The sequence below is a fragment of the Rhinatrema bivittatum genome, chromosome 1 (genome assembly GCF_901001135.1).
Source record: "Rhinatrema bivittatum chromosome 1, aRhiBiv1.1, whole genome shotgun sequence".
Classification (NCBI taxonomy): Eukaryota; Metazoa; Chordata; class Amphibia; order Gymnophiona; family Rhinatrematidae; genus Rhinatrema; species Rhinatrema bivittatum.
In genome coordinates, this window is record NC_042615.1 from 271,366,016 (window position 1) to 271,391,683 (window position 25,668).

At 44.6% G+C, this 25,668-nt stretch overlaps 1 protein-coding gene across 2 annotated transcripts in view; it reads left to right on the forward strand.

Moving 5' to 3' along the window:
* SMYD5 (SMYD family member 5) overlaps positions 1-25,668 on the forward strand; it is a 102,748-nt gene that overhangs the window by 33,169 nt on the left and 43,911 nt on the right. For both annotated transcript variants that reach the window (XM_029594617.1, XM_029594625.1), the window contains exons 6-7: positions 23,557-23,661; positions 24,859-24,921. In XM_029594617.1, the coding sequence (XP_029450477.1) occupies positions 23,557-23,661; positions 24,859-24,921 (168 nt within the window). The remainder of the gene's footprint in view (positions 1-23,556; positions 23,662-24,858; positions 24,922-25,668) is intronic.

A 25,668-nucleotide genomic window follows, 5' to 3' on the forward strand; every position in this document is an offset into this window, starting at 1 on the left:
TTCTGGTCACCCAATTTTTTTTATGAAGTAAGTACATAAGACTTGCCATACTGGGTCAGACTAAAGGTCCATCAAGCCCAGTATCCTGTTTCCAACAGTAGCCAAGCCAGGATCCCAAGGGGTAGATTCCATACTGCTTATCCCAAGAATAAGCAGTGGATTTCTGCAACTCCACCTTAATAATGATCAATGGACTTTTCTTCCAGGAATGTGTCCTTTTTTTTTTTGTTTCCCTATCATGTAGCCAGATGGACTCTGGACCAATGGTTTTATGCTCCCCTGCCAGCAGATGGAGACTGAGTCAGGTTTCAAAGCTGATGTCACCCTAGATACACCCCTGCAGAAATACTGAAGGGTGTTCAGCCCTTCAGTATTTCTCCATCTCCAACAGATGTGAACATGCTTTCCCTATGGGGATTGCTGTACCTTTTGGAAGAAGAAATGCTACTTTTAAATTGGAGAAAAGATTGAACCCTGCTCTCCTGCGGTGATACCTAAAGGTCCCTCCCCAAGTTGAGAATTCCTGAGGTGATTTCCAAGATCCCTCAGAGGTGTGCCTTGGTTCGGTGGCCAGTTCCTGGCGTGGACTTTGCTGCTGAAGCAGTTGAAAGGCAACGGGTGGAGGTGATGGACAAAGCCCTCTCTCCCCTGCAGCTGGAGACCATCTCTGTACTCAGCCAGTAAGCGCTGAGCCCAGGTAAGTTTAAAAAAAAGAAAAAAGAGGATTTCCTAATGATTCAGAAACATTGGAGGGGTTTTGGTAAGACGTCTTCCAGTCTCCTTGCCTGGCGCGCCATACCGACATCTATCCCAATCCTGTGATAGGCTGCGGAAGCGCCATCTTGCACGTGTTTTTGTGCCTGTATTGCCCATCGTAGAGCTTCGGTATGTGCAGTGTGTGGCTACTCTGTGCATGCACCCTGCGCATAACGTTGTGCCTACATATGCATTCAACCTACTAGGCACAGAATACAAGTAAAGCCAGGCGCATAGGCTGTGTGTGCACTTCACTGCGGCCTGCGTAGGTGTCTGAAATATGTGCGCATAGAATTTTAAGAGCGAGCTGTCTGACCACGCGGTTACAGTTGCCAATGTCTCTGGCAGCAAAGAAACATAAGTGCCTTTCTCTCTGTGCTGCTTGTCATTTTAGGGCTGCATAGTCCGACCTGGATTCTTGCTTATGTCAGCACTGTGAGGAAGCCCAAGGAGAGTTGGCCTCCATGGACTTTGCTAAGCCCGACTCTTCCCATTCAGAGGATGGGTCAGCCACAGCCTTAAGTGGAAATACCCCGGATCTGAGTAACCCTGGGATGGGGGTCATCCATGGTAGAGGGAAATTTAACAGCACCTACCCCAGTACCTCCTGGTCTGGGCATGGACGTGGCTGCCTTCTCTTGGGTTGAATTCTTCAGGGTCTTCAAGCCTTCGTATAGGTGCAGTCTACTACCTCACTTGTCCCTGTCCGGATGGAACCTCAGCCGGTAAGCCTTCCCTCTCCCAGTCCTATCGGCAGACCTCGAGGCATGCCTCGACTCACCAAGGGTATCCCTGGCAGGGACCTGGATGGCACGCAAGAAGAAGAGGATCCAGAATCCGTGGAAGATGGGGAAATTCACCCCTGGTTTAGAAATATATATCTGACTATGTTACGGTTTTTCCATAGAGACAAATTGCTGGCCCTCGTTTCCCAGACCCTCGATGTTGGGAGTTCCTGGGGCAGACTCTAACAGAACCAAAGAATCCCATTCTGATTTCCCTACAGAAAGCCTCTTGCTACTTTCCAGTACTGGAAGCCATCCAGGAGTTGATTGACCTGGAATGGGATGCCCCAGAAGCAAGTTTTAAAGCAGGATATGTGTTAGAACGCCTATAACTTCTGGCTCCAGCAGCGAGAGAACATTTGTGTTTCTCTAAAGTGGATGAGCTGGTCTGTGCCGTCTCTAAGCAAACAACTATTCCAGTGTAGGGAGGAGCGGCCTTAAAGGATTCACACGGTAGGTGGATGGAGTCCATCCTTAAACAGGCCTTTGAACCACTACCAATGACCTTACAGATTGCTTCTTGTTGTGGCCTGGTAGCTCTTTCGTGGATGACTTGGGGGCGAATTTCAGAGTGATTATGGAACCCACTGCTGCTTTTTTAGCCAACGTGGGCTCTGACCTCGTCCATACCTCAGTGGTAGCAGCCAGAAGACAGCTATGGCTGCGGTATGGTCAGCAGATGCAACCTCCAAGGCAAATCTCACAAAGATGCCCTTTAAAGGATCACTCCTCTTTGGAAGTGAATTGGAAAAGCTGGCCAGTAAATGGGGTGAATTTCCAGTACCTTGGCTACCAGAAGATAAGAGAAAGCAGTTACAGCACCCCTCGCTGAGGGGTTGATCCAGGGGCTCCCAATACTTTCACTCCTACAGAAACTCGACATTTCAGAGGTTTTAGACTTTGGGAGGTCTCTGTCCTTCCAGAGTCGGCAACCAGAAGAGGGTCAGGCTTTGGTTCAGGTTCGTCCCAAACCCCCCAATGAAGTTTTGCCGACCCACCCTTATAACAAGGAGATAGGGGGTCAACTGTCCCTCTTCTACCAACAGTGGGTCGAGATCACTTCGGACAAATGGGTACTGGAGTTAGTACGAGAAAGATAAGCACTGGAATTTCGCAGCACTCCTTGGAACATATTCATCATATCTCCTTGCCACTCCAGCATTAGAAACAGGGAGTAGAAACTACCCTGTTAAGGCTCCTCAGGATGAGGGCTATAATCCCAGTACTTGCACCCCAGAAAAATACGGGGCATTATTCCATCTATTTCATCATACCCAAGAAGGAAGGCTCCTTTTACCCCATCCTGGACCTCAAGAGCATCAACCGACATCTACAAGTGATTCATTTCTGCATGGAAACCCTACGCTCCTGATAATGGCCATACAATCAGGAGAGTTCTTAACCTCCCTTACGTATTCGAATCCGGCAAGAACATAAACATTTCCTATGCTTTGCAGTACTGGGTCGCCATTATCAGTTCTGGGCACTGCCCTTTGGCCTAGCCACCACCCCAAGAACACTTAATAAGGTTATGGTGGTCCTGGCAGCAGTATTGAGAAGAGAGGGAATTCTGCAGCACTCGTACTTGCATGACGTTGATCCGGGCAAAGTCCATGGAAGAGAGTCTCTGGGTGACCAACAGGGTGACCTCCTTACTTCAGGAACTCGGGTCGTAAACCTGGACAGAAGCAGTCTCAAGCCCTCCCAGTCCTTGGAATATCTGGGAGTCTAGTTTGACGCCAAGCAGGTCTTCCTCTCGACCACGCGGATAAGGAAGTTGATGCCCCAAGTGTGTCTGTTGATGAACACGATACGCCCGACCGGTGTAGAGCTATCTTCAAGTCCTCGGTTTGATGGCGGCAACCCTGGAAGTAGTGCCATGGATGAGGGCATACATGCGACCACTTCAACTCTCCCTGCTGTCATATTGGAACTCATAAAAACAACAAGGACATCAACAATGTAAGAAAATATAAACATAAAACATTTATAATACGGTCAATCATACTTTTGTCTGATTACATTTGTACAATTATATTTTCATTATTTATATTATTTACAATTGTTAGTCATCCAATTTTTATATAGTCACATTTATATGTGTTATGAATGTTTTATTTTTATATTTTCTTGCATTGTTGACGTCCTTGTTGTTTTTATGGCTCCTCACTACAGCATTGTTTTGATCTTTCTTTTTTCCATTTGTTATTAGTTTAACCTCTGGGCTTCTGTCCCTCCTGACGCAGCCCATGTGGCAAAACACGGTCCATGTCGGGGGACCGAAAAATATTTCTACAAGCAACTGTTAATAAATGATGGATATGTTGATTTAATCTCTCCAAGTTTCAGTTATTGAGTTATTTAAGAATAGGTTCCATGAACTTTCATAGCCTATACTATCGATCTTTGTAGCTTAAACCATTTTGTATACCACTCGTCATCTCCACTTCTCATTAGTTTGTGTCTACAATTCAGCCACATACTCCAGGGTCCATGTGGACTGCTTAATGTTGGACAGTGCAACATTGTCAGCCAAAGCCTTTCAGCTGGTGGTAGATCATTGGGGTCTCCCATCCATCAACCTGCTAGCCGCATCTCACAATGCGAAGGTTCCCCTATTCTTCAGTTGGAGAAGAGATCAGTTAACCCTGGGGATTGACACTGTCATTCAGATCTGGCCGGAAGAGGACCTGCTATACGTCTTCCCTCTGTAGCTCCTCCTGGGCAGGGTCATTCACAGAATCGAGCACCACAGGGGATTAGTCCTATTAGAAGCTCCCGATTGGCCTAGGCGCCTGAGATTGCGAACATGCGGAGACTCCTGGTGGAGACCCCACTTTGCCTCCCTCATCACAGGGACTGCTACAGCAGAGAGAGGTCCTTCATGAGGATCTGACTCTGTCTTATGGTCTGGCCCTTGAGAGGGCTCGCCTGATGAAGCGAGGATATTCGGTGGCAGTAATAGCCACCTTATTCCGCGCACAGAAGTTCTCTACGTCCCTAGCGTATGTGTGGATCTGGAAAGTATTTGAGGTCTGGTGCAAAGATCACGGTGTTTTCCCTCAGATGGTCAAAATCCCACTATTTCTTAGCATGTAGCCAGATGGACTCAGGAACAATGGGTATTGTACTCTCCTGATTGCAGATGGGAGACGGAATCAAATTTCAAAGCTGTCTATACTAAGGAAAACAAAATTATCAGGTAAGTAATTTCTCCAATTCTGGAATTCTTGCAGGGTAGCTTGAATAAAGATTTGACCCTTAACTCCTTGGTGGTCCAGATAGTGGTTCTCTCCTGTGTTAGGGGCAAGGTGAATGGAACCCGCCTGTCGGCTCATCCGAACATGGTCCGTTTTCTGAAAGGGGTGAAGCACCTCCGGGTTCCCTTGTGGAATCTTAATCTGGTAATGGAATTTTTGGCAGGGCCCTCATTTCGGCCACTACACAGTCTTTCCTTACGTTTATTAACCCTGAAAACGGTGTTCCTGGTGGCTATATGCTCAGCAAGTCTCATCTCTGAGCTATACGCATTGTATCGGGAACCGTTCCTCTGGATGACTCCAGGAGCCTTACAGCTTCATACCGTTCCATCCTTCTTACCCAAGGTAGTCTTGGAGTTTCATTTGAATCAGTCCATTTTGTTGCCATCCCTAGATAAGCACAAGAATGTAGAAGAATACCATCTCCTCTGTTTGTTTGAATGTCAGTAGGCTTTTGGCGAGGTATCTGGAAGTTTCAAAACCGGTCCGAAAGACTGATTGCCCGTTTGTCCTTCACAGTGGAAGGAAGCAGGGCGAACTGGCTTCGCGGCCTATCATAGCTCGCTGGATTAAGGTGGTGGTCACGGGAGCCTGTGTGGATGCAGGAGAGCCATTACTCCTTTAACTTAAAGCTCATTCCACTAGGGCTCAGGCAGTCTCATGGGCGGAAGCTAGACTGCTGTCTCCTGTTGACATCTGCCGAGAGGTAAAGTGGTCCTCCTTGCACTTCTTCTCCAAGTTCAAGCCCAGGAGCACGCAGCCTTTGCAAGAGCGGTGTTAACTGGACTGCGGGCAGCCTTCTTCCTTGATCATGAGTAGCTTTTGTACATCCCATTGGTCCTGAGTCTGAGTCTATCTGGCTATACACTATGAAAAAGAGAAATTGCTTACCTGATAATTTCATTTTCCTTGGTGTAGACTGATGGACTCAGCATCCTGCCCACAGCTACCCAAGAACGGTGCCAAGGATTTGCCCATGAAGTGGATATAGATTCTAAGAGATTACAGGTAAGCCATCATCCATTCCCTAAATCAGGGCATCTATATTCTTACTGGGGTTCAGTATTTGGTTGAGTACAGTTACGGTTATCCATTTTAAATGATTTTTTTCAATAGTATGTCCACAGTAGCTTTTGAAAAGATTACTGAAGGGCTGGGGTCACTGCATTGGTGTATCTAGGGTGACAGCTTTGAAATCTGACTCAGTCTCCATCTGCTGGCAGGGGAGCATAACCCATTGGTCCCGAGTCCCTCTGTCAACACCAAGGAAAACAAAATTATCAGGTAAGTAATTTCTGCATTTTTGTTCACCCTCTGGCAACTGAGCAGTAATATTTGAAGACATCTCTTATGTGGTGGTGTCTGTCATTTTGATGTCACTGTGTGGGGGAAAAAAAAGAGAGATTTAAATTTTGGGGTTTACCACTAGCATAATTAAAAGGTTTGTTTTTTTTTTTACCAGGGGATCCTGCTTGGATGTAAACCCTTTATCCTATCTCCTTTTTCTACCCTTCTTGCTTTATAGACAAAAAGTTTATTATTTGATTTCAGAGATGTGTTTTCTTTTACTCCAGAACTTTATTAACCAATAATTAATGCAGCACAGCATGCACTAGAATAAAACCCTCCAACGCCCAATCCATGTCAAAAAAAAAAATAAATCCCACTTGCTCAACGACTACCTCTTGGACACCCAACCGGACCTGTGTGCAATCACTGAAACCTGGTTGAAAAACAGATACACCCCCAATCAATCAATTACCGACACAACTATATGACTTTTTCTCTATTCCCAGAGCCAAAAAAAGAGGGGGTGGACTACTGCTAGCCGCAAAAAAAGATCTGAGACTAGCCCAGCGCCCAATTAAATCTGCGACCAAACTTGAAATCGGATTATTCAAATCCACCCAGCTCCAAATCTGTCTTATCTATGCCCCGCCTGGGCTCCTAGAATCCGACCCTTTGCCTCTCATAGAATTCGTAGCCAAACACATAAATACAAACTCACCAGCCATCCTGCTAGGAGACTTCAACATTCATGTTGACTCCCCTTCCCCATCCGCCAATTGTGAAGCCCTCCTTTCTTCCTTCCTAGCTATGGGCTTCAAACAAATTATTAATAAACCCACGCACAAAGCAGGACACACGTTGGACTTAATGTTTACAAATGATCCAATCTCGCCCACTTCTCCTCCTTCCTGTACCCCCATCCCATGGTCAGATCACTCAATGATAGAAGCTGAACTATCCATAAAAAAAAAAAACGACCACCAACATCCCTATATCCTCGATCCAATTCAGAAAACCATGTTCCATGGAAGTCCTCAACAACACCCTTACCAAGGACCTATCTAACCTGGATCTCACAAATCCGGACAATGCTTTGAACTCTTGGCTAACTATCACCCGTTCAGCAGCGGATAAAATGTCCCTTAACATCCAAAGAGATCAACCCTGCCCGCACCAACAAAAAAACCCTGGTTTTCTACAGAATTAAGAAAACTCAAGCAAGACCTACAACACAAAGAACAACGCTGGAGGAAGGATCCCTCGCCTACCACACAGGCCTCCTACAGAACGGCAATGATATATTATAGGGCCACCATTCTTCGCACAAAAAGGGACTTCTACGCCAAAAAAAATACACGGATTCCTATACGACCCCAAAATATTATTCTCATATGTGGCAGCACTCACCACCCCTATTCCTCCTATCATCCCAGAAGAAGAGGCCCAAAACAAATCTACTGAGCTGGCAATTTTCTTTGATAACAAAATCAAAAATGTACTTATCCCGCCATCAACTTCCAATTCTACTTTAAACTACCAGCCTCCACCTTACCAAAACCACTACTCAATGATTCACAAACAGTCTCTAGAATCTTTTGATCCTACATCACCCTTGGAAATTGAATCTATCATCAAGAAAATGAAGCCCGCTTCGCACCCAATAGACCAAATCCCGACCAAACTCCTTCTCGCAATCCCAAACACCATCGCCAAACCCTTGGCCGACATCATAAACTGTTCGCTCACTCATGGAACAGTCCCGGACGCTTTAAAAACAGCCTCCCTGAAACCCCTACTTAAAAAAAACCCCAACTTGGACCCATCCAACCCTATAAACTTCCACCCAATCGCCAACTTACCTTTTATAGCCAAGATAATGGAAAAACTGGTCAGCTCTCGTCTCATAGACTACCTGGACTCTCACGACATTCTACACCCATCACAATTCGGATTCAGGAAACACAGAATCTCTCCTCCTCTCATTAACGGACAACATCCTGATGGGCCTAGACAAAGGTCAATCATACTTGCTAGCTCTTCTAGACATCTCCGCTGCGTTTGACAGTTAACCACTCAATCCTCATCAACCGCTTGATGGAAATAGGCATCTCAGGCTCTGCACTCCTCTGGTTAAAATCTTTTCTAAGCGACAGGTATTTCAAAGTAAAAATAATCAACAAAGAATCTTCCCCCATAGCGTCCAAGCAAAGAATACCCCAGGGTTCCTCGCTTTCCCCGACCCTATTCAACATCTATCTTCTCCCCTTATGCCAACTACTCAAAAACCTCAATCTCACCTACTTTATTTAAGCGGACGACGTGCAGATCATAATCCCCATCAAGGATCCCATCTCCGACATTTTTAAACTATTGGAACAGCTGCCTCCACGCTATTAATATCCTTCTCACGAGCCTCAGCCTGGTTCTCAATACATCCAAAACCGAACTTCTGGTCATCTCCCCCAACGATATTAACCCACTAGCCAGCACCACAAATATACCATCAGTAAGTCAAGTGAGAGACCTTGGAGCCACCCTAGACTCCAGAATGAACCTTAAAAAAATTCATTAACAACACCACAAAAGAGGGCTTTTATAAATTTCAGGTCCTTAAAACAATTAAGACCTCTCCTTCACTTCCATGACTACAGATCTGTCCTTCAAGCCATACTATTCTCAAAAATTGATTATTGCAATGCTCTCCTGCTTGGTCTCCCGGCCTCCTCCACTAAACCTCTTCAGATGCTGCAAAACGCAGCAGCCAGGATCCTTACAAACACTCGCCAGATGGACCACATCACACAGATACTAAAAATACTACATTGGCTACCTATACACTTCAGAATACTCTACAAGACTCTGACCATCATTCACAAATCCATATATCAGCAATCCTCTCTGCAACTCACCATACCCCTCAAATTACACTCCTCATCAAGGCCAACCAGATCTGCATACAGAGGCTCCCTCCAGGTTCCCCCTAGCAACTCCACTATACACAACTCCATCAAAAAACGAGCGCTATCAACCACTGGACCACATCACTGGAACTCTCTCTCACCAGACCTACGCCAGGAACATTGTCATCTCACATTCAGAAAAAAATTGAAAACATGGCTCTTCGCCCAAGCTTATCGCTGAAGGAAACCCATGGTATTTGCAAGGACCTCACCCCTCGGTTGAGTCCTCTTTCAGCCTCACTAAGGATCTGCTATTCTAGAACCGCTCACGTATATTAACTTTTCAATTGAACTCCACTATGTAAATTTGTATTTAAGTTTACCAGATAAGCAACCGCTCCTTGCTTACCTGCTCTTCTATACATTTAGAATAGAAATTGTTAATCTATCCCTTTTCTTCAAACAGCCGTGTTCTACTTCCCTGTTTTAATGTAACTTTCGCTTCCTGTGTTAACTGGTTTCCCCCCCTTGTTTATTGTAAACTGGAACAATAAGACCTTGTCTTGAGCATCGGTATATTAAAAGAACTTAAATAAATAAATAAAACCAGACAATATGTAGTATAAATATTTTCTTTATTTCAGATAAAGAAAAATATCAATCTTAAAATCTCTAAATGATTCTAAGAAACATTTCGATGTTCAAACCTTATTTTCATCAAACGATACACTACAATCAGTGTGAAAACCATTAGTATGGTGACAGATATTAAGATTAAATATATATCAACTAACGACATTTTTATTTAACTAATGAATCCATTATTTCATTAAATTTAAATTCATTAAATTTAAATTTAATAAATGAATTAAATTCATGAAATTGAATCCATATTCAAGAACATGAAGCCTTCGTCCCATCCTTCTGACCACATTTCCCACTAAACTCTTACTTACCATCCCCAACACCATAGCCAAGCCTCTAGCAGATATTATAAACTGCTCCCTTTCCCAAGGATCTGTCCCTGACTCCTTGAAACTTGCATCACTCAAATCTCTACTCAAGAAACCCAACCTGGATCCAGATAACTCCGCTAACTTCCGGCCCATTGCCAATCTACCATTTATCGCCAAACTAATGGAAAAAGTAGTCAACAATCAACTCTCAGATTACCTCTATGTCCACAACATTCTCTACCCTTCCCAGTTCGGATTCCGGAAACGCCTAAACACGGAATCCTTTCTAATCTCGCTTACAAACAACATCCTAATGGGCCTAGATAAAGGCCAATCCTATCTATTTGGCTCTACGCGACATCTCAGCAACATTTGACACCGTGAACCACTCAATTGTCATCAACCGACTTTCGGACATCGGCATCTCTGGCACCGCCCTCAGCTGGTTTAAATCTTTCCTCAATAACAGGATCTATAAGGTCAGAATAAACAATAAAGAATCCCACCCTGTTTCTGCCACTCATCTCTTTCCCCTACACTGTTTAACATTTATCTGCTTCCCCTTTGCCAGCTTCTATCAACTCTTAAACTGACCCACTTCATCTATGCTGACGACATGCAGATCTTGATTCCCATCTCCGAAACCCAAAATGTCTGGAACAGTTGTCTTCACTCCATCAACCGTCTCCTCTCCAGCCTCAACCTTGTCTTCAACACTTCCAAAACTGAGCTCCTTTTCATCTCTCCTAACGACTGCAACCCCATCATCCCATCAGTGAACCACGTGAGAGACCTAGGAGCTATTCTAGACACCCGAATGAATTTAAAATTTTTTTATAAACAATACCACAAAAGAATGCTTCCATAAGCTACATGTGCTAAAACAGCTCAGACCCCTCTTACACCATCATGATTACCGCTCAGTCCTCCAGGCCATACTGTTTTCAAAAATTGACTACTGTAATGCTTTACTCCTCGGCCTTCCTGCCTCCACAACTAAACCATTACAGATGATACAGAATGCCGCAGCTCGGATCTTAACCAATTCCAGGCGAAGAGACCATATCACCCCTATCCTCATAAACTTACACTGGCTTCCCATCAACTATAGAATCCTGTTTAAGACCATGACCATTATCCACAAAACCATCTACCTTCAATCTACACTCCAACTCAAAATTCCGCTCAACCTTCACTCCTCTGCAAGACCGATCAGAGCGGCATATAAAGGATCTCTACACGAACCCCCCACGAAATCCTCACTTCACCCCTCCATTAGGAAACGTGCACTGTCCACTGCCAGTCCCTCCCAATGGAACTCATTACCACCAGAGCTTCGACAGGAACAATGCCCTTTCACCTTCAGAAAGAAACTGAAAACATGGCTTTTCAAACTAGCCTTCCCCTAACCAATTCATAATCCCCCTGTCAGTTCTACTCTGCTACATTATAACTTCGGTAACTCTGGCTACCCTCCGGCGCCTACCTATTATTAGGCAAGCCACCCCGATAGATTTGCAGCCCCTCCCCTCCCCCCCCCCCTTCACACACCATGTTCTTTCTTCCTCCCCCCGCCCTGACCCCGTCATTTCCCTTCCAACCCTTAACACCACCACCATCAATCCTGTGTAGATTTACGCACCCCGAAGAAGTAACTGTTTGATCTCCTACTTGGTTACTTGTCAAGTTAAGTTTATAATCTACTTATTGTTTTCTCTATATTAACACTATGTTTAGCCTATTCTTCCTTGCTCTCCTATCTCCAATTGCAACACCCTGTTTTTTTGTAACTTCCTTCTACTCGTTTTGGTTATCCCCTGTTATGCTGTAAACCGGTACGATAAGATAATTATCTTGAGCATCGGTATATTAAAAGTTTCTAAATAAATAACTAATGCATTTCTAATATATATGCCAATTTAGAAACAATAGCAATTCGTTTAATACAGGTTCTCATATGCTAAAAATAAAAATATCTACCAGATATCTGAAGCGGTCCCGCTCTTTGTCTCTCTCAGCTTTTCACGTGTCAGGAAAAAGCCAAAGTCACAGTTGTCCCTTCCTTTGTCTGCTTCCTATTTTTATAATCCCCAAAATCCTTTAATCTGGGGCAACTGTATTATTTCTGTCAGTACTTCAATATTTAGCCTTTGAAGAAAATGGTTTGAAACCTTGAAAAGGTTCAAACAATGTAATTAATATCAGGATATGAAAAATAAAATATAGGAGTTTTCTTGCCCTATTAAAATGTTGCCTGTTTTCCTTTCATTCATGCAGTGCCAGGCAAAAAACTCTTACTGTTTTTTCTTTCTTCTAACAGTTGAGAGATAAGTGATTACATATTTCTTCCTATCCTAGGAAGTGCCATGTGCATTTTAATTAAAGGAATTGGACTTTTACATGCCTGAGCAACCAAATGGTTGAGGCTGCCCAAGGCCATAAAATTCAAACCTTGAACATTCCTTTTCCACTATAGATAAAGAATTAGCTTTTCAAGGTTTGGAAGGAGGGAGGGGGGGGCGGGGGGGGGGGGCTGGAATGTATCCAGCAGAGGCTTTGACTAGTGCTATGGTTTCTGAAAACAGAAAAGGCATATGGGTATTAATGCCTTCGTTTCTCTTATGGCCTGTTGATTACTGACTACACTGAATATAGGTAATTATCAATAAACACAAAATAATAAAATATTTTCTGACAACTGTGCTTTGATGTATGTTGGGAAAACTAGATGTTCCTTGAAAAGCATCGTAGTAATTTTAAGCATTCTTTGTACAGATGCTCCTTTAACACATTAGATAGACGGTAGGCATGAACTTACAGCCTATGATGAGACATCTGGGGCTTGTTTATTTCATTTTCTTGGATTTCAAAGTTTGTGAAGATCTCTTTAGTTTGTGGATTCAACGCTTTTGGCTTGACATCTGATAGGAATTGAAGATTGACTCTTCTATTTCTTGTGACGTTCCACTTTTCATCTTTGGAGATATCCAGCTGATTTGTGAGCACATTTTACAACTGCATGATGTGAGTTATGTTATGTCAGTAGTGGGATGACCATATGGATTTCATGTTTTGATGGTTCTTTGGGATGGAATTTCTGATCGTAGTAATTTTTACCAGTGATTTTTTTTTTTTTTTTTAAACAGTTTTTGTTATATTTTTCGTATTATGGATTAAGTGTTGATGATTTTGTTTGGTGCGTTTTCTGTATTTTTGGTTATCTCTGCTGATAATATATTTAATAGCACTATAAATGACCCAAAAATAGCTGAAATAATAGGAGAAAACCATAAACATATAAATTCAGCTATATATGAGAACTCTTCATAACAGATACCTAACATCCGTCATAAATTGCCACAAGGTGCTTGATGGCTTGTATGATAAAGCCTAAATAGCACTGGGCTTGTCTAATCATAGGCTGTGTAGATTCTAGATATTCTCCTTACGGGGCTATATCAAGGAGGCAGGCACTGTATATTATGAAAACACTAATGCTTGCACTTATCTCAGTCCACAACCCTGGAAATTGTATGTGGGAGGAAGAACTTTGGGACTGCACATACAATTTCCAGGGTTGTGGACTGAGATAAGTGCAAGCATTAGTGTTTTCATAATATACAGTGCCTGCCTCCTTGATATAGCCCCGTAAGGAGAATATCTAGAATCTACACAGCCTATGATTAGACAAGCCCAGTGCTATTTAGGCTTTATCATACAAGCCATCAAGCACCTTGTGGCAATTTATGACGGCTGTTAGGTATCTGTTATGAAGAGTTCTCATATAAAACCACCAGTTTTGGCAATCTGAATTCAAAATAAGTGACAATCTATTAGAAACATATTCAGAGCTGAGAAAAAAAAAAACCCTACAAAATATTATCTATTTCTATCTATCTATCTCTTTAAACGATTTTGATATCTAAAGCATGTTTTAAATATATGATCACAAATCAGAAGCAAACACCTCTCAGTTAATCACTCAAAACGAAAGCGACAGACTTTAGAGAGGGAAATAGTGTTTCAACTATTACCACAAGAAATATAGATTAGACTAGAGACAATATCATCAGCATGTGCTCAAAAACAGGTTTAATCTGCTGTCTCTCGCCCTCAATGGGCCCCAGGCAGTAGTCAGCCTTATGAGCAAAGATTGTTTAATTATTTATTGTCTCATGTCTTTCTAAGATGTATTTATCAAATAACTATTGTAATTTTTATTTTTAATAAATTTCAACCAATTTTAATGCAAAGCATCTTAAAAATTACTAAACTGGCTTTTTACCAAAATTTCAATAGGTAGAGAATACTTAGCCAAATGTGGTCATCCAACCCGACATGGGCCATGTTTCAACTCTACAGAGTCTTTTTCAAGGGAAACAGATGTATAAATTCTCTTTACTACCGGCAACATATTCAAAGATCCGGGATGAAAAATCACATCTTTCAGGATCTCAACATGGCGTTTAGACGCCTCTGCCGAGTTATCAGCAGAGATAACCAAAAATACAGAAACACACCAAACAAAATCATCATTACACTTAATCCATAATACGAAAAATATAACTAAAACTGTATATATATTTTTTGTGTGTGTTTGGTCCAGGGTTTCCGCTTCAATTGAAACCTGCCCAGTCTAAGGCAATGATGCCATGAGGTGCCTGTGGGTCCACCTACCCTCTAATTTATTTCTTCACTCTTCTTCAGTATCCCATCCATTGCAGCCATAGATAATTGCTCTCTGAGTCTTGCTTGTGAGTGTTGCTATTGTGCACAGGCTGGAACCTGGGGGCAATGAGTTCTGCCTCTGCAGCTTGCCTTGCCAGGCCAAGGATCAGAAGCATGATCTAGGAATTAAATCCAGATCTCCTCGATGGCAGTGCACAGCATCACTTCTAGGCCGTGGGGCTGGCCATGGACCCTGTGACTTGACTGGGACGAAAGCTTAAGTTAATTAGAGGCTGACAAGGGACCAAGTCCAAACCAACTCCATTGGGGCAAACATTGGCAACCCACGTGGTGGTGGCGTGATCTTGCCGTAATGTGAGGAGGCTTTTGTTGGGTGCCTTGACCTGGGGTGTAGTATATATCAGGGCCCTTGAGTTCAGTGGTACACATCAAGGGGGCAATTTTCAAAAATGGCCACGTACCTCTTTACCTCTGGACATTGCCTAGTGTTTGAGAGGGAAAGTCCACGAGTACTTTTTTGCTTTGAAACTGGCCACCGGTACATAGTACATGCTGTCACCTGCACCTCCTTTGTGTGCAGGCAGACGTTTGGTGGGAAAGTGCCTGCATAGATCCAGATAAACAATTTATGCCTGTGCTTGTCCTTCCCCCCCCCCCCCCCCCCCCCCCCCCCCCCCCCCCACATAAATACACCCTCTGGAACTCCTCCTCTCGCTGCTGCTAAAAGTCTGCATGAGCAGTTTTCAGAAAGCCGACTTTATGTAGGCAAACTGCATTTTCCTAGCGTGTAGCCAGATGGACTCAGGACCAGTGGGTTATGTGCTCTTCTGTTAGCAGATGGGAGACTGAGTCAGATTTCAAAGCTGACTTCACCCTAGATATATCCCTGCAGTGAGCTCAGCTCTTCAGTATCTCTCTGTCTCTTAACAGATGCGGACACTATCCCACACACTAGAATAGTGTTAAGAATTACAACGAAGAAGAAAATATTTTTTACCTTAAAGAAGATCGAGCCCCACTCTCCTGTGGTGATACCTAAGGGTCCCTCCCCCAGTTGAGAATTTCTGAGGTGATTTTCGATATTCCTCAGAGGTGTGCCTTGGTCTGGTAGCTGGTTCCTGGCGTGGACTTAGCCCCCAGAGTGACTGAAAGGCAGCGGGTGCACAACCTAGCATGGCGGTGAAGGTAAAGCCCGCTTCCCGTCCCGGCACACGATTAGTAAGCGCCAAAACCAGGTAAGCTGAAAACTTTAAGGTCTCCGGGGCTCGGATTGCCGTACAGATTACATTTTTTTTTCTTCCTGCAAGATAAAAAGGGAGCACCGATCTGGTTGAGCATCCTTGGTTGGGCTGGGGTCCAGGCACATGGAGACCCTCGGGGGCGCCATCTTATGTGCGGGGGGCATCGGCGTCATCTTCCCTTCTCGACCAGCGGTACATGCAGGACAGGTGAGATGGCCAATGCGCCCAACTTGTGCGCATCCAATATAGACGCGCGCAAAACTACACGTGCGCACAGTGCTCATGTGCATAACTGTACGCATATTGAAACGTGTTACCTGTGCGTCTATATACAGAGGCAGTGGCACCGGCATCCAAGAAGCTCAGAAGGCATTCTCTTTGCACAGCCTGCCACATCAGAGCCACACAGCCTGAACTAGAGTCCTGTCTGTGCCATTATTACGAAGAAGCCCAAGGGATACCAAAGTCTGGTCCCTCATGATCTGAGGATGGGTCCGGAACTACTACATATGATAGCACCCAGGACCTATGTAACTCTGAAATGGCATCTCCACAAGAGGGCATCTCAGGGGCTCCTGCTCAGACTCCCCCTGATGGCGAAACCGAATGACTGTATACAAAACACATTAATTAAATAAATAAACATGGACCCAAGGGCCTTCTCCTGATTAGAATTTTTCCAGGGACTGCAAGCCTTCGTTCAGGTGCAATCAGCCCCCGGCTGCGACCCAGGTCCAACCCCAGCAAGGAGCACTTGACCCTCCTGGCCCTGCTCGGGTGCCACGAGACATGCCTCGCCTCACCAAGAATTTTACTGACAGGGACCTGGACACCTCAGACGATGATGGTGCCTCACTGGAGGAAGGGGAAATCCCTCCAGGCCTGGAACCATACAGAACAATGCTTCGCTTCTTCCACAGGGATGAATTACTTGCCTTTGTTTCACAGACCCTGAAGACTCTGGGGATCCCAGGCACGGACCCTATGGCGGAACCGAAGAAGAACCCCCATCTTGGTGTCCCTTTGTAAGGCCTCATTCTATTTCTCAATGATGGAAGTCATCCAGGAACTGATTGACCTGGAGTGGGATGCCCCAGAGGCAAGCTTTAAAGGAGGTCGGGCCAGAGCACCCAGAGAATTTACTGATTTCCCATCTCTCGAGAGAACTGTTTCTTCTTTATGGATAATTACATGCTGGTGAGACCTGAGCGCAGTACCCGACGTCAGAGGGAGGGGCCAGAAGAGCGTTAAGAACAGGCACTCCTACGGTGCACCGTTGCCGGCGTGCCGCCAAAGCTGTGCACGCCTAAGGGACTCGCGGCTTTGCTCGGAGTAGCTAGGAGTGGCTTGGAATGACTTTTTAAAATTTTTTATTCTCTGATATCTCATTTGATAATTTCCATCTCTGGAGCTGAGCGATAACAGCATAGCATTGAGGAGCATGTTGTCATCATAGTTGAAATAGTTTGTCTGTAAATATGCCACCTAAGAGAAAAGGGAAAATAAGGGTTTTTCCTACGGAGCCCTTACCCGCATTAACCCAACTGGATATTGATCGCTTCCTCACACAATTGGAAAATGAGGCTGCCGGTGAATCCATTGGAGGAACTTGTGGAGGAGAACGGGTGTCCACCCTGGAAGAGGCATCCTTAAGCCCTAATGTACGCTTACCACCGGCACAATGTGGTTCAGGAGTGGAACTGACCCATCAATCTCCCCAAGAAGAAGGGGAAGTTTGTGGATCAGAAGGAGCACTCTCTGAAATTGTATCTGGTGGGGAATATTCTGTAAAAGTGGTGATAGCATCTATGAAAAATGGTGAACCATTTAGAGGGGAAGAAAATGTGCAAGAGGGTGAACAGAAACCACCAGAGCAGATAAGTCAACTACCACTTGTTACTTAGACCTGAACCGGTAACACTGGAAGCCATATGGGATGTTATGTCTGGTCTGAGTGCGTCCATTAATAGGCTTGAAAGCAAAATAGATCATGTTTCCTCAAATTTTCAAGTAAAGACGTATAATATACAGCAACAAATTAATGATATGGCAACTAAAGTAAATGGAAATGATGATAAAGCTATAAAAACTTGTCAGAAATTAGGTGCAGTGATAGCGAAAGATCAATTATATTGCTCAAAACGGTTGGAAATAATTGAAAATAGGGTTAGACATCTCAATATTAGAATATTGAATTTCCCAAAAGTGGCAGGAGAAATTCCTTTTATAACTTTGAAAAGACTCCTTAGAGCAGTCTTGATGTTTAATGAAACAGATTTTCCTTCAATTAACACTTGTTATAACTTAGAAAGAAGAGGAGCTAAATCTCAAAACATCCCTGCCAATTTAACTAGTTTCTTAGAAAGTTCTAGCACTGATGTTATAGAAAGGAATACATTAATAGTATCATTCATAACACAATTAGATGTTAACAAAGTTATGCATAGATAATTTCAGAAATTCCCAATACAGTTTTATGGCCAACCATTGAAATTTTACCCAGATTTAGCACCTATAACTAGGACAAGAAGGAAAGAATTTTTATCTATAAGACAAAATGTTCAGTCTTTGGGTTATTCATTCATTCATTCATTTATTTATTTATTTTAGTTTTTTCTATACCGGCATTCGTGAGGGTATCACATCATGCCTGTTTACAATAAACAGTGGAGTGAAAAAAGGAACAATGAACGAAATAAGTAATAGGTGCTAAACATAAAATAGTTACAATAAAACAGGGATGAGTACAACTTGGAGCAAGAGGAAAAATGAAAGGAACTTTCATTTCTTCTATGCTATCCATGTAAATGTGAGATCAATTTGAAAAAAGACAAATATTTGTTCACCTTTCTTGAACAGCTTCAACAATTTTTGGAGGCACAAGTACCAGTCACGTCATCCCCTGTGATTTCGAACGAATAGGGCAACAAATAGATTTACAGTTGTGAGCTATGTAAATGTTTATTCCTTTTCACTTTAAGAATTAAGTTTTCTCCTTGTGGTTATCCAGTCTCAGCAAATGCTCGACCATTTGTCTAAAAATGGAAAATTAATTATTAGATTTCTTCATAAGGAAGAGATAGGTTTCTCTCTCTCTTCTCTAGATATTTTCTTTTTGACTTTTCCATTTCTCTTATTATCTCTGATAATGTTTAATTAACGCTATTCTGATATGTATTTTGGAAAATGTTATAAATAAAGAATTAAAAAAATAAAAAAATAAATAAAAAAGGAGGTCGGGCCTTGGAAGCCTTGTACCCTCTGGAACCAGCAACCAAGGAATGCCTGCATTTCCCGAAAGTGGATGTCATGGTCTGCGCCATCTTGAAGCAAACAACCATTCCTGTGGAGGGAGGGGCGCGGCATTGAAGGATATTCAGGATAGACTATTAGAATCCATCCTTAAGCAAGCATTCGATGCAACAGGTATGACACTGCAGATAGTTTCCTGCTGCTCGCTGGTGGCACGTTCCTGCTTGTTCCTATCAAGAGAGGCAGATAATTCCGGAACGTATGCCAGTGAAACAATCGAACCTGCAGCAGCCTTCCTGATGGACTGGTGCGTACCTCAGCCAGAGGTGTAGCCTCGATAGTGGCGGCCAGAAGGCAGTTATGGTTTCGGAACTGGTTGGCAGATGCAACTTCTAAGGCAAATCTCACAAGAATGCCCTTTAAGGTATCTCTCCTATTCGGAAGCGAATTAGAGAAGTTAGCCAGCAAGTGGGGCGAATCCCCAGAGCCTTGGCTACCGGAAGACAGGGGTAAAAGATCCCAATGCCCCTCTCCCAGAAGAACAAGGGGCAGAGGCTCCCAACGTTTTCGACCCTACAGGAACTCATCATTCCATGTACCTCGACCCTCCGGAAGGTCCCAGCCCTTTCAGAACCGACAAACCAAGCGAGGAACAGGCCCGGGGGCAGGCTCGAACCATGCTTCCCAATGAGAATGGGCCGACCCATCCACAAGAAGAGGAAATAGGGGGTCGACTTTCCCTCTTCTACCAACGATGGGTCGAAATCACGTCGGACAAATGGGTAATAAACATTCGAGAGGGTTATTCTCTGGAGTTTCGCAGCGTCCCTCGGGACAAATTTGATATCACCCTGCCACTCCCACATCAAGAGACTGGCAGTGGAATCCACTCTGGCAATACTACTCAGTCTGAAGGCCATAACTTCGGTAGCTACGCCCTAGAAAAATGCAGGGCATTATCTCATCTATTTTATTGTTCCCAAGAAAGAAGGATCATTCCGACCCATCTTGGACCTCAAGAATGTCATCTGCGGGTACTACACTTCCGCATGGAAACGCTCCGCTCCATAATAATGGCGGTACAACCGGGAGAGTTCCTAACCTCCCTGGACTTCTCCAAAGCCTCCCTTCACATCCCAGTCCATCAAGATCACCATCATTTTCTACGCTTTGTGGTACTGGGACACCATTACCAGTTCCGAGCACTACCCTTCGGCCTAACAACCGCCCCCAGAACATTCTCCAAAATTATGGTGGTCGTGACGGCAACACTAAGGAAGGAAGGGATCTTGGTTCACCCTTACCTGGATGACTGACTTATCAGGGCAAAGTCTTCAGAAGAGGTCCAGCAGGTGACCAGCAGAGTCAAGAACCTACTGCAGGAACTCTCTTGGGTCGTGAACATGGTCAAGAGCAGTCTGCAGCCCTCTTAGTCTCTGGAGTACCTGGGGACCTGTTTCGACATCAAACAGAACAAAGTCTTTCTCCCTCCCCCGAGGAGAAGGAAGCTGATGGAACAATTACGATGATTGATGACCAATACACACCCCAAGGTATGGGATTATCTTCAAGTCTTCGGGCTAATGCATCAACCCTGGAGGTCTTTCCATGGGCAAGGGCTCATATGCAACCACTCCAGTGCTCCTTACTGTCACGCTGGAACCCACTGTCCCAGGACTACTCAATTCGCCTCAAACTACCAGCAGAGGTATGTTCTCAGCTTCAGTGGTGGCTACAGGAAGACCACCTAAGCAAAGGAGTAAGCCTATCCCCACCGAACTGGCTCGTGCTCACCATTGATGAGCGCCTACGAGGGTGGGGAGCCCACTGTCAGGAAGAGCAAGGAAGAGGCGGGATGGAACATAAACTGCCTGGAAGCTCGAGCAATCAGACTAGCGTGCCTGCGATTCAGCCACAGACTCCGAGGCAAAGCGATTCGAGTAATGTCTGACAACGCTACAACGGTTGCCTACATCAATCATCAAGGAGGAACCAGGAGCCAGCAGGTGTCTCTGGAGAGAGACCCTCTCATGGCATGGGCAGAGTTAAACCTACAAGGGATCTCTGCCTCCCACATCACAGGAAAAGATATTGTCTCAGCAGACTCCCTCAGCAGAGAGAGCCTGGCTCCGGGGGAATGGATGCTGTCAACCACAGCCTTTCAACTGATGGTAAATCGCTGGGGCCTCCCAGCCATGGACCTACTGCCCACCTCTCTGTGCCCAAGTCCCCAGGTTCTTCAGCCGCAGAAGAGAGCCACACTCCCAAGGGATCGACGCTCTTGTCCAAACCTGGCCAGAAGAAGACTTACTGTACGCCATCTCCCCCCCCCCCCCCCCCCCCCCCCCCCCCATGGCCACTACTGGGCAAGATCATCCACAAGATAGAACACCACAGGGGACTAGTTCTACTAGTGGCACCGGATTGGCCAAGATGCCCATGGTATGCAGACTCCTGGCTGGGAGCCCTCTGTGCATACCTCCACACAGGGACCTTCTCCAGAGGGCCCGATTCTTCACGAAGATCCATCTCTATTCTCTTATGGTCTGGGCCTTGAGAGGACTCTCCTGAAGAAGCGCGGGTTCTCGAAGGCCATATTGACACCCTGCTCTGCACGCTCAAGTTCTCAATATCTTTGGCATACATACGGATCTGGAGAATATTCGATGCCTGGTGCGAGGACCGCGGGATATTCCTGCGGATGGCCAAGATCCCCCCATGATTCTGGAGTTTCTACAGGACGGTATGAAGAAGGGGTTGTCACTCAACTCCCTCAAGGTCTAAGTAGCAGCCCTCTCCTGCTTCAGAGCCGAAGTGAACCGAATCAGTCCATCAGCTCATTCCTAAAAGGGGTTAAGCAACTCCAGCCACCCCTAATGTGGCCAGTGCCCCTATGGAACCTCAATCTGGTATTAGACTTCCTAGCAGGGGATTCCTTCAGACGAATGTGTGGTCTGTCACTACGCCTCTTAACATTGAAAACGGTATTCCTGGTGGCAATATGTTCAGCTCGTTGTATCTCTGAACTACAGGCACTATCTTGTCTGGAACCGTTCCTTAGGTTCACTCCTGGAATGATACAGCTGCGCACCACTCCTCCTTCCTACCGAAAGTGGTTTCAGAGTTCATTCTCCACAGCGGGAAGAATCAAGGAGAAGTGGCCTCGTGGGCAACCATAGCTCGCTGGATCAAGGAAGTAATCAAGGCAGCCTACTTAGAGGCAGGAAAACCCTTACCCCTGCAGGTTAAGGCTCTTTCTACTAGGGCCCAGGTGGTATCTTGGGCAGAAACCAAGCTGCTGTCACCCGTCGAGATCTGTCGGGCGGCGACATGGTCCTCCTTACACACTTTCTCCAGGTTCTACCGCTTGGATGTTCAGGTCCGAGAAGACACAGGCTTCGTAAGGGCAGTACTAAGTGGGCCACGGGCAGCCTCCCGCCCTGTCCGGGAGTTGCTTTTGTACATCCCATTGGTCCTGAGTCCATCTGGTTACACGCTAGGAAATGGAGAAATTACTTACCTGATAATTTCATTTTCCTTAGTGTAGACAGATGGACTCAGCATCCCACCCACGGCTGCCCCAGAGAAGGAGGACCTCGGAAAGCGAACCTCGAGATTAAGCAAATATGGGTAAGCCATTGCCTACCCCTAGTTCAAGACAACCGCAGTTTGTCTGGTGTCTTTGTTAATTGGAGACCACCAGTGCACTCAACCAGTTTTTGAAACTATTTGAATCAGTTTTAATCAAGTTATTTAAGCAAATATATATCCACAATGGCTTTTCGAAGAGAATACTAAAGAGTTGAGTTCACTGCAGGGGTATATCTAGGGTGACATCAGCTTTGAAATCTGACTCAGTCTCCCATCTGCTAGAAGAAGAACCCTCTGGTCCTGAGTCCATCTGTCCACACTAAGGAAAACGAAATTATCAGGTAAGTAATTTCTCCATTTTATCTATGTAACTGGCCTTGAAAATCATGCTGTCTGTGTTCTTTTGGCCAAGGGCCACATTCATTTGAGAAAGTTGCTGGCCCCCTAGCAGTTTTCTAGATGTTTGCGAAGCCCCGCCTGAGAAAACCATGTGATCATTCCTAGCAAGCCATGTCCTGAGTCTGGGTCTGGCATTCCCCCATTGGCCAAGGTTCTCTGCATCAATCTGCATGCCGAATGAGTCCTGTCAGCGCAGGAAATTCGGCAGCGGCACAGCCCTCTTCCTGTCTGGGTTTCCAGATAGTGGTGGTTGCCATTAACCAACTGCCACATCGATTCACCAGAAGGAAGTTCTAGAATGATCCATGCAGCTGAATCAAGTGATTCCCCTCCCCAAAATATGATAGTGCTTACTTTTCCACTGATTTGTTTCCTTATTTTTTTTTTTCTATAAATGAAGTGTTACAATTTTCTGTTCCACCCTCTCTTGATTTCAGGCAAAAGACAAAGACTGGTGGGTGAATCTCTTCTCCCAGTTCTGCAGTAAAACAGCCAATGAAGAAAAAGAAATTGTCCACAAACTGCTGGGGGACGTGTTTAAGGTGAGCTTTGGTTACTATTACATATGATAATGATGTATCTTGGCGTGTTGAAGACCTATCGAGCTACTGAAATGACCCAGTCTCTCAGGTTCTGTCTGAAGAGATTTCAGCATCCTTCAAGGAAGGAGCACTGCCGACTCTCTCTTGTTAAGAGTGCGATGCAGGAACTAGAAGACTTGCTTTCCATAGGAGGCACTGGTTTTGGAAATGGTATCTGTTCCCCTCTTAATTTTTTTTAATTTTTTTTTTAAATAAATGCGGTATTGCCATATTGGGGCTTTCATCTGTAATAATTTCATCTGTAATAATTTTCATGATCCCTTGCATTGTATTTAACTTTTGTTTTAAAATTGTCTGTGTTTTTGTTCTTAAATTATGTATGTGCTTGACCATTTTGTAAACCGCCTAGACGGATATATATTTATCCTTTGTGCGGTATATAAGAACTTTTAAATAAATAAAAATAATAAATTAAATAAATTGGGGCTTTGGCTTGTCGTGTTCCTGCAGGCAGGAGCGACCCAGGAGCTTAAAGTCTGGCTGAGTGCAGGAAGGTTCTTCCAGGACAGGATACGGCAGTATTGCTTTGCTCGTACCCGTCTGCAACCACTTTGCTCGTTTTTGGCCACGTTTGACTGAGACCTACAGTTATCTTCTAGCCTCTAGCTAAGTAATCTTCCACATCTGTCAGGCTGAGTAGCAGAGTGTCTTACGAACAATATGACAGAGTGAGAGAGGAGAAAGGGATAAAAGGTAAGAAGAATTGAAAGGAAGAGAGCGGAAATGCAAGGAATCGGGATTAAAATGAATCAGAACAAAAGGTGAAATCGACCAGACCCATACAGCAAAGGCTGGAAAACTGTTTTTAGTTTTGAAAGGAAAATACTGTAATCTGTCCAACATGAGTCGGAGCCTAGAGATGCTAGTGCATTACATTCTGCCTGAGTCATGCATTGCTCTGTATATGAAACTACTCTCTTAGGCCTGGAAGACAGGGGCACAGTCATTTATATGGAAGGTTAAGAAGGAAATGCTTGTAGGCCTCCAAGAGCATCGCTACCCATCCCAGATGTCCTGAGCAGAATCCTAGACTGTTGCAAAGGCTTTGAGGCTGGCCCTCTGATTCTGTTTTCTTTCTCACACATGTGTTGTCTCTGCACTGTGTGACTCTCCCATCCCTATATCCTGTTCCTGCAGGGTCAGTTGGATATACTGCGGCAGCTTTTCATGGAGGTCCTTTATGAAGAACGGCTTAGTCGGGTGAGTGAGGGGCAACCTGACCCCGGATTTTTCCCAGTGATTAAAAAAAAAATAAATAAATGGAAGTCTGTGGGAAGGGGGGATGAGGCAGTAAGGCTTGAGCAGTTTGATCCTCTGATGCCGTGTAAGCCTTGGAAATGAATGCTCCCAATAGTGTGAAACATAGGCCCTTGTCCTTTCTGCTGTGCCTCTGTCAGTGGCCTATATACCTGCTGGATCTTAAATGTCTCAGAACTTAGGTGGTGGGATCTGAAGGTCACAGAGAAGCCATCTCTCTCTTTGTATAGAATATGTGTGTGTGTGTAACTACATCTATCTATCTGAGAGAGATAGAGATAGAAATCTCTATATCTGTATCTCACTACATTTATCTATCTCTATAGATATGTTGATATCTATATGTGTCTGTTCTCTGTACGTACCCGAATCAGTCCAGACTCCTAGGGTTTATTCATCCCTGCCAGCAGATGGAGACATCTATAGATATTTACATATCTATATGTGTCTGTTCTTCAAGGGAAAGGCCTGGGGACCACTGGTAGCTCCTGCAGATCCCAAATGCAGCCACTGATCCACAGCCAGAGAGGAGTGGGGGGCGGGTGTGGGACCACAAGCCACAGCCATGGTGACAAGAAGTGATCAGCCCCTGCTAGGCTCTACAGTGAATTGCACTCTAGTAGCTAGAATAATCCCTGCCCATGGGGCTTATCTTTAAAGCAAAACAAACGAGTAGTCCAGGTGTCTCGT